The 10,354-nt window shown below is 41.2% G+C and overlaps 1 protein-coding gene across 2 annotated transcripts in view; it reads right to left on the bottom strand.

The window, feature by feature from the left end:
- The window catches only part of man1a2 (mannosidase, alpha, class 1A, member 2), a 125,344-nt gene that overhangs the window by 42,125 nt on the left and 72,865 nt on the right, over positions 1–10,354 (bottom strand). For both annotated transcript variants that reach the window (XM_019860102.1, XM_019860094.1), the window contains one exon: positions 1,848–1,928. In XM_019860102.1, coding sequence (XP_019715661.1) covers positions 1,848–1,928 — 81 coding nt within the window. The remainder of the gene's footprint in view (positions 1–1,847; positions 1,929–10,354) is intronic.

The raw sequence follows: 10,354 nt of genomic DNA, 5'->3' as shown, positions 1-10,354 counted from the left end.
AGAGAGGAAACCAACCAACAGAGAGAAAAGAAGAGAAGGGGTGTTTGTGTACCTTATATTGCCGGCCTCTCAGAGAAAATACAAAGAATATTTCTACAACATGATATTCCTGTTTATTTTAAACCGATAAACACATTGAGACAAAAACTAGTACACTCCAAAGACCGGGTTCCCAACACCCAAAAATGCAATCTGATTTATTCCATCCGTTGCCAAGAAAGTGAGTGCAAGGAACATTACATCGGAGAAACCAAACAAACACTCAAGAAAAGACTTTATCAACACAAATGGAAAAACAATGATAACAAAAGTGCAGTATACGCACACTTAAAAAAACAAACCACACAAATGAAGATGAACAAGTAAAAATCCTAGGAACAGAAAAGAGATGGTTTGAAAGTGGAGTAAAGGAGGCGATTTTTGTTAAAAAATTTTCACCCTCTCTGAACCGTGAAGGAGGTATCAGATTTAACCTGTCTCCTATTTACAATAACTTGTTGACCACCAAGGGACATAGACAGGCTGATCAGGCTAACTGAAAGTAGCTATTCAGCCCTAGCCCAAACAATAGGCCTAATCAAGACCCAACGATAGGGAATTTAGACATCAATGGGCCTCTTCACCATAGGGGCGTGACTAACCATCCCCACCCAGTCCTCAAATAGGCCACGCTCAGCTTTTTAGCGCAGAGCAATTTCCCAGAGTCTTCACGGAGACTTCAGAGTTGTCTACCGCTGACGAAGCTTCTGTGAGAGAAGCGAAACGTCCTTTTTTGTTTTTTACCCACAGGTACAGATGACGACTGACGGAACCCTTTCTACGATTAGCTTTATGATTTGAGAGGTAGCAACACGATATCGCTACGTTGTCCCATACCTTACGGACAACCTATAAATTGAGGTCAGTTGACTGACTTTATTTTCCTTCAAATGGTGTTTCTGCAGTAACTGGCAAGAGGACTAAAGTGAATGATTGTACAACAGGGATCACCAATGTGGTGGCCTGTTCCAAAAATGGCACACCAGTGATGAGACATTCTGATTTTTAACGAATGTTATGTCCAATAAGTGATCACTTGAAAATCCAAACACTGGTAAAGATTCACACAAATGGTGTTGCAAATTGATATTTTATTTCCTAATTATTGTGAGAAACCATTAACATGATCAGCGTCTTCACATAAATGAGGTAGAGGTGCAACAATTGACAACTAATCAATTATCAAATTTAATCGATTAATTATTTTGATACCTTTTTTAAATTACAATTTTTCTATGTACTCTGAATTTCAGATTCTCAACCATAAATATTCTCTAACTTCTGCCATGAAATAAGACCATCTTTGCGTTGCATCAAAATTTGCTCTTACTTTGGACAATGATTAACATTTTTTTCCTATTTTCTAACGTTATGGACCAAAACAGTAACATAATCATAATTTGTTTGTGCATTTTGTCAATATGAAATGAATTGTATTTGAATAAAGGGATGTAAACTATTTTTTAACACCAATTCATTGATTGATCATGAATCGATTATTAAAATAATTGTTAGTTACAGCCAAATAGTGAACATCAATAATTGTTAATAAAATTATACAATAATAACATGTGAAGGAAAAACATTGTTCTCGATTAAAAAAAAAATGTTTATAACCCCTGCTGTAAGAATGTTTTCCTCAGTGAGGCAAAAAGCCAAGAATCCTCTGGAGGAGTTGAATATATCCTACAGCCACGTGTAGTATAAACCAAGGTCGTAAAGGCAAAATTGCTGTTGTCTGAAAACATCTGCACCTTAATGCACGTCTTGTGTGTTTTGTTCTGGAAGAATCACAGGTGAGCACTGACCTCTTGTCCAGAGAGATAGTAGGCTGCCAGCAGGCCTCCGATGAAACGGATGTTGACCTCAAACACAGACACCTCGACATTCTGGAAAAACGGAAACCGACAAATTAGGACATCAGAAACACAAATGCAAGTATTTAATAATACATACATCCGGTGTTAATCATTGGATTGATCATTTGGGGTTGATTATTAGGTTCACCACGTCATGAAGCAATTGAAGCGAAGCTACTTTGTTGCAACCGGCAGAAATGTGGTATATTTAAGGATAAACAGGGCACAAGACTGCCCTTCAATGGTCGCATTTGCCCCTAAAATTCGAGACACGGTGAGGAAACTTCATCCATTTACGCTTGTGCATTCTGTAAATTTGCCCTTTATTTATCAATATATATAAATCAGCAGTTTTTTCAAAATTTTTTGTTGCTGACAAGGTGAGCAAGTTTCCTCCCGAGGCAGTGTTTTGTGAGTTGTTTAGAATCGGCTTGCAGTGACGCCAAAAAATGAGCAACAGTAGGTTTAGAGGCTGTTAAAACCAAAGTGAGGACCACAAACCAAATTATTGCACCATGTAAAATCGACACAAGGCAGCAAATGATGTTCTGTGCGAGACATGGGAGAGAAAGATCCCGCTAACCAACAGATGAGGAGAATTAATTCAGGTTTAGTTTTGACAAGGAGCCCAGTAATAAAGAAGTCAATCTCTCAACATTGTTGGTGTTGACAAGTTGCAAGAGCAGTTACATCGCCACATTGTGACACTCATCAACTTCGATGGTTGGTGCAGTTGTTGTGCTAAACGTCTACATATGAATGACTCATTCACCGGCGACCTGATTAATTCTACGTTTCCATTTGGACTCAGAAGTACACTCAGAAGTATGTTTTAATCGTCAAGCAACGGTGTCTCATTCTCGACATGACTGCCTCCGGTGATTTCATTTCACAATAAGGGAGCATCCGAAAGTTCAAACATTATGACAGGATTTTATTTTAATAAGGCCCTATCACCTTGAGGTCAAGAAAATGGATGGGTTGAATAGCATTTGATATTTGTCAAATGGAGAGCACATCTGTCTTACAGTTTAGAAGTTGTGGGTTTGAATCCGGGCTCCTTCCTTTGTGTAGAGCTTGTGTGGGGTTTCTCAAAACTCCCATATGCAAAAAACATGCATGTTAGGTAAATTGAAGACACTCTAACTGTAATCTGAGTGTGAATAGCTGTTTGTTTCTATGTGCTTGTGCCCAGAGTCAGCCGGGATGGTACAGAAAATGGATGAATGGCTGCTCTGGCGCACACAACTCTGTGAATGTTAAAGCCTTGGTGAAGGACCGCGCTCTCTGGGTGTTTCAGATTTCAGATTGACACAACTATCAACAGCCATATAACCTTATAGCCCTCACAGCTTTATGCATTTGACACCTACAGTATGTGTCTGTCAGATCACACTGTGCCAGGAATGGTGCAATGCTTTATCGAGAATCAGTCTCCTAATGCAGCTCAAAAGTGATTATAGCTTAGGGGTGTTAAAAGTGAAGAGGAGGGAGGGCGTGAGAGGAGGTCAACCCCAATTTATGTTTGTTTTGCAAAGCAGAGCTCAACTGCAGCGTAATCCAATCTCATTTGCCTGTTCATGACACACAGGTGCACCCGATTGCTGCAATTGACCCCCCACCCCTCCCCCCCAACACACAGACCATCATCCCACCCCCAGGAGCATGGTTGTTGAAGTTCATGCATTTGATGACAGAGAACCTTTGGAAATGCCGTGGAAATTCCTATGCGGAAGGACAACAAGTAGAAAATCAAGGCACCCAAAACATTCCGCAGCTCCTCACAGATGCATTGTTTTCCGGTGAAAGGCATTGAATCAATCTTAGGGAAAGTCAAGAAAAAAAAAAAAAAAAACGTAACAACAATGCTGTATCTTCAAACCGCCCCCACTAGTCGAAACTCGGTTTTCAAGATGAGCCCTCCGGCACTGTGATGTTATTTTCAGTCAACACCAAGTAGCAGTACAAGGCAAAATGGCAGCACCCTGAGATGGATAAAAACTAGTGCATTATTTGGCTTAATTTATCTTCAACAAACACAATATTAATCAGAATGCTGTGTTTAGACTTGTGGTGATGCCTAGGCCACGTTATTACAAAGAACATTTGTGACTTGACTTCCCCTTTAAAAGTGGTGGTGACATTTTACACCAATACCCATGGTGAGGTTAAGAGGAGAAAAACTGGGAAAGGAGTTGTGGAACAGCGACTATGATCGCAAGATGTTTTCTTTGGTTTTCAAACCATTAACATAGCTAGAAAATCACTGAATGTACTGATTGGTGCCTCTCCTGTTACGTAGTGAGGAAATTGGAGTCTTGTTGGGTGCAGACGTTATCTTAACATTTCCAGGTCAGTGCAAGCCAAATCACTGTACATCCAAATTTAGAGTACCGTATTTTCACGACCATTCGGCCCACCGTATTGTTGGGCGTAGTCTCAGTAACGGGTGCTATTTCTGTATTTGACACATACACAAAACGCACTGTATTATTGGGCACAGCCAGGCATGGTAAAACATACGCCAGCTTAAACATACGGCATGCATGCACGCGCGCTAAATACACGTTAGCTTGAAGCATACGGTTGCATGCATGCACGCTAAAACATACCAGGTATGTTAGCTTAAAGCACACGGTAGCAGCTAAGACATACGGACACACGCTAAAAACACGTTTTTAAAAAGGCAACGGAAGCAAAACTGAGTTCGATTGTACTTTATTTAGCCATTTTACAACGTACTCACGCGACTGGTACCTGCTAGGGGCGTGCCTTTAACGTCCTCTTACACGCCTACCCTTCACTCATTGGCGACTGGTACCTGCTAGGGACGTGCCTTTAGCGTCCTCTTACATGCCCACCCTTCACTCATTGGCGGACTTCCGCATGCCTGTCGTCACTCACGCCCGCCTTTTCTCTGTATAAAAAGCGTGTCGGCCAGAGGTGCTCTCAGTTAGGCTTTGGAACTCAACATTAGGAAAATGTTGAAATTTAATGAACATATCTTTTACAAAACATTTCATGAAGCACCTTACATTTCCTTCGACAAATTTGCAATTTACTTTTATCATTCACATGTATGCATTGCAACTGATCCCACTGATTGTACAAACTTTAACAAGTAATTGGTTTTGAAAAATATCGTAATGCACTTTAAGATTAAACGAGATTTATAAAGAAAGGAAGTTTTAAACCATTTACACGTGCATATAAAATCTAAATGTAATCCCTGCCTACACCTTACAAACTAAGGAGCGTGCTATTAAATGTGTAAATGTGAGAGTGCTATTGATAGCGTCTGCAGTCATGGGTCTGTCTCAGTGATGGACTGAGGCTGCTGTTGTCTTCTTCTCTGATCAAAACAGTGTCCCCTAGCGGATACTCAATGAATTGCACCTTATTGAAAATATTTATTCTGTGTCTTTTATGCATTTTCTTCACTTTTAAATTATCCTGTGGGCCTGATGGAACGGCCCGCGGACCGTATGTTTGACACCACTGCTTTACATAATCACCTCGTGGGCCGGATTAAAGTCCTCGGGGGGCCGGATCCGGCCCGCGGGCCGTACATTTGACACCCCTGCACTAGACGCTCCGCATTATAAGGCGTCCTGTCCATTTTGGAGAAAATTTAAGACTTTTAATGGCGCCTTATAGTCGTGAAAATACGGTAGCTTAATCTCAGGGGTCAGGATTTCTAGTGTTTTGCAAGACAATAGCAGGAGCTGCAGAAAGTTAACCAAGTTGAAAGTCGACCTTGAGTTAAAATGGATTGGCATGGTGAGGACTTGCCCTTCCTGTCAGAGTGACTGATCCACATTCCTTATCCACACATTCTTTTTTTTTTTCCCATGAGTGTTCAGACTGAGACACCGCAGTTGACACCAGCGCTTTCAAAAAAGACTGACAAGCTCCTAAAACTCAACCTGTGAAACAGTACATTGATTTGCACACTTACTGGTTAATAGGGAAGGCATACTTGAATGTTAACTGAAGCACTATGGAAACACTACTTTTTGGATTTTAATTTGTAAAATTGACGACAGACAGACAGACACCCACCCACACACAATTATACACGGGTCATACTGTGTCTCGAAACCATGACTTTTTGAAATTGATGTATAAATTAAAACCAGTAACCTATGGCAGGGGTCACCTTGTTCAAAGTCCGAGCTAATTCTTGGGTCCTGATCAACGTGAAGGGAGCATTTTGAATCACACTCGAATTATGAAATAACTATGCTCAAATTACCCATAACAATGTATGCTTCATTAATAATGAATGATCATTTACGGCATGTGAAGGCACTCATGTTAATGATCTTTCACAGTATTAGGTATCAGATAAATATCAACACACTTTTGTTCTACAAATCTCTGATAGTGTTTACGTTTTCAAACGATCACTTATAGATTATTCCAAGAAAATCACAATCTCCCATCACTTTAGCTGTTTGTAGAGCAGGCCCGAAGGCTAACCGATGCCCACGGCCAACACATTATTTCGGACAGAGGAAAAGAATAAAATAAGAGCTGTAGAAGAACATAAAATCTTGTCAATATACACATAGGCTCTATGTTAACTAAAAAATTTGGTAAAGCAAGGCTCACCAACTCCGGTCCCTGTGGCCCCCTATCCTACATGTTTTAGATGGTTCCAACCTCCAAGACACCTGATTCAAATGATTAGGGTGGTTCAGGCCTGAAGATTTCACGGTAACGATCGTTTCCGGTAGCATGTCGTTTCCATGGGATCATTTTTACGGTATTGAAACATTATGTGCGCATGCTGAGAAAGTGCGCGGATAACGGATTGAGATGGCACAAAAAAAAAACACCACAGAAAGGTGTATTACTTACAACATTTAAGAAATGGGAATGCCAGTCAGATTTTTCATTCGCATCATCCGAAGAATGGTGTATCACTAAGCTCACGTGTGATGTATGCACAAAACACGAAAGAGAGATTCGACGGCAGGCACGATTCCGAGGCAAGTATTGAAGTTGGTCATTAGATCGAAAGGCTAATCGCTATGAACAATATTATGAAACAGTCTTAGTTATTCTATAATTTACTAGTTGTAGACATGGTAACTTTATGAATGAAACATTCGCCACAAGATGTAGTAATACTAATGTTAACTGTCGGTAGAACTAACAATGAGGTGTGTTAGATTGTTTGGTCAAATTGATCATACACAGTGCATCGTCTTGGGGTAGCAAAGAGGAAGTCAAGCCATATCAATACTATAAGTCTATATAGTAAGAAGGTCATTTTTTTTTTAAGATTCATCATTCAACTCCTAATACATGCTTTTGTATTAATAAAGGGGGTGAGTAGCCATTGATATGTTTATTTACATAAATAGTACACACACACATTTTGTCATGTTAACAGTGTCAGGTTTACTTGTGGCCCATGGTATATAGCCAGGACTGAAGTATTGTGTACACATATGTGTTACTGATGGCCATAGTATTTCATAGTAATTGATATATTAATGATTAGCAGTAAGTTAATCTTTGCAGTGTGAGACTGGAAAAAAAAAAAACAGACAAACTGATTTTGTGGTATGCTGTATTCATGATGACATACAGTATGAGTACAATAAATATTTTGATTCATTTATTTCATTGAATAAACCTGGAGTACACAGCTGCTGATGTAATTATGTTTGCAAATTTCCCCAATGTGGGACAAATAAAGGTTATCTTATCTTCATTGTTCATGCATAGTTTTCAAACATTTACCCTTTAAATATGATACTTTTGAGTATCAGAATTCTTGATTGTGAATATCAGTCAAAATAGAAAATGTGTTCCCATGATGAACGTTTACGGAACCCCAAATTAGTTACCGTGGTTTTGCATTGGGTAATGCAAAGGAACCAAAAAACGTTTTTTGTGAATTTCTGAAATCCTCAGGCCTGTGGTTATCAGTCCCCTTTAGAGCTTGCTGATAAGCTGCTCATTTCACATCTAACACATGCATGTTAAGCCCTGTTCACACGGCACACATTTGGTCCGACGCTGCACCGAAATATTTTGTTGCGATATATTTTACACCGGAGCAAATTTTGTGGAGCGGTCACACGTGCAAAGGCGCTGAGCGTGACAGCTCCGGCGCAGCGTCGGAGCAGTTCCACTTGCGGTCACACATGCAGTTTCTGCTGCGGACCAAAACGAAAGGAATGCGGAAGTAAAACAATTTTTTTTTTTTTTTTATAAATATCTGTTTAGTGCGCTGAGGCGTTTCGAGGCCGTGAATAGTTTTGGCCACGAGAGACCATGGTTCCCAAAAAAACAGAAGTCGCCTCATCACAACATGTACTGTACTAAACTCTTGCAATGACAATTCAAAAAACTCCTTCCTGTCTCTGTCTATTATCCACCCATCATTGTTCTTCTTTGTCTCTCTGCTTCTCTCTCTAAAAGTGCCGCGCTAGATTCTTAAGGATGTACTGCTGCTGTGGTTAATGGCCCAATTTTCAACCCGTCAAAATGACGGACGGCCTTAAATTTTCCCCGTCAACTCTTAAAAAAAATCCATCAATGATGGAAAATTGTCGGTTAATGTACCCTGTGCAGAAACAGAAATATAAAAGATGTAAATGTTTATACAGTCTTGTTTAACTTAGATTTCGTTACAAAAGATAGGCTTTAATTTGTTATCAGAAATCACCCCACCTCCTCCCGAGTCCTCACAAATGAAATATGAACTTTCGTGTTTGCTTCGGGCTCGGGCCTGCAAATCGGGCTCGGCTGACGTCACTGCTTTCTCGATTCTCATCTTGATCGTGAGCGCTGTCTTCACCGCTTAAATCGCCGACACTTTTACCGGGAATGGGGGTGCACGGCCGGGCTTCGTCTGTTTCGCTGGCCCCCTCGTCACTGTCGACCGGGGTCGGATTCCGTGCACCTGGTAGCGAGCGTAGCGAGGCCACTCCCCCGCAAGCGAGCATTTGCTCTGGAGCAAATTTAATCCAGCTGCGTTCACACGTGCATATTTGTTTCGGCGTAGCGTTGCAAACGAGCATTTGCTCTGGAGCAAATTTTTAAACCACCTCCCTGAGGTGGATCAAATTTGGTCCGGTATAAGCTCTTTAGTGGAGCTACGCCGGAGCAAATGTGCACGTGTGAATGCTCGACTGGATTTGTTTCGGAGCTGCGTCGGACCAAACGTTGCCGTGTGAACGGGGCTATAGAGTCCCTCAAGGACTGGAGTTGGTGACCACTGTTGTAGAATAACAAAATACAAGACCCATTTTTGAGAAAACCTCAAATTTTGTGTGTGCAGTGAAGTATCATAGCATGTATATGAGTATGAGTGCTGTCCAAACGTACATATTGTACTGATACCGGTGCTGCATCCATAATTATGATTATCAGTCTGCTATTCTAACGCGTTTGACATTTTATTCAATTATTTAACAATTGCTTTGGCGGATTTGCTTTACTTTGCCAGGATGCTCCAGGGGACATTGGATTAACTTCTCTCAACTCAACTCAACTGTATTTATAGAGCACTTTCAAACAGCCATCGCTGCATACAAAGTGCTGTACACTTCTACTGCTTCTCTTTCTCAAGTTCACTTGTCGGTTCTGATGCGAGATTCTGCTTCTTGTGCCAGTCTTATTCCTTCAACGATCTCCATCTTTCTAGTGTTTCCTTCCATTTCAGGGCACTGCCACGGTGGTCCTCAGAGGCTAATTAGGCTTCTGTGTGGCTCAGTCTCATACTGTTATATATTCTGTCCCATCTGGACTGTGTTTGACTAGCAAGATATGAGTAAGTGGAATGTCAAAACAGGAACAAAAATGAAATATGAAGGAAGGAAGGAAGGAAGGAAGGAAGGAAGGGAACATGGAAGATAGTGATGGACAGAATAAAGATTTACAGGTAATTCTGCAGATGAAAGATCATGACAGTGGGGAGCAAAACACAGCTTGAGTGTTATAAGATATGGATGGTTGGTCAAACTTTCGTGACAGATGCAAGGAAGTGATTTTTTCAGGAATACTCTGTTAGAGGAATCTATGGGCGAAATTGTATCATGTTTAAAGTCTCATTTGATCTGGGCACGTCGAAGCATCTGGGTGCGTTATCAGCACCCCCAAATTCCTTTTCAGAAGGTGCCGGCCATTTGGGCTGGGGGCTGTTGCAGCCCACACCACAATCAACACATCAAAGCGGGTGGGCAATCAGAGGAGATCAGATCCGGTCACAAAGGGGGAGCGAGTAATTTGGGAACAGCGGTCGAACAACAAAAGATGATTTGAGCCCAGGCGACATTTGTCATCCACAAAGTCCGCGATATGTTGATACAGTGTAGACCAGACCGAAAGGCGCCAACGTGCCGGTGGTTCAAAGCTCATACCCAGGTAACCAATCACTACCGAGGGGCCGGACCAGGGGTACGGTATGCAAATATCGGGGGCAATGTTTTTCTTGT

The sequence above is a fragment of the Hippocampus comes genome, unplaced genomic scaffold (genome assembly GCF_001891065.2).
Source record: "Hippocampus comes isolate QL1 unplaced genomic scaffold, H_comes_QL1_v1.1 scaffold34, whole genome shotgun sequence".
In the NCBI taxonomy this organism is placed as follows: Eukaryota; Metazoa; Chordata; class Actinopteri; order Syngnathiformes; family Syngnathidae; genus Hippocampus; species Hippocampus comes.
This window is presented reverse-complemented; position numbering and strand designations above follow the sequence as displayed.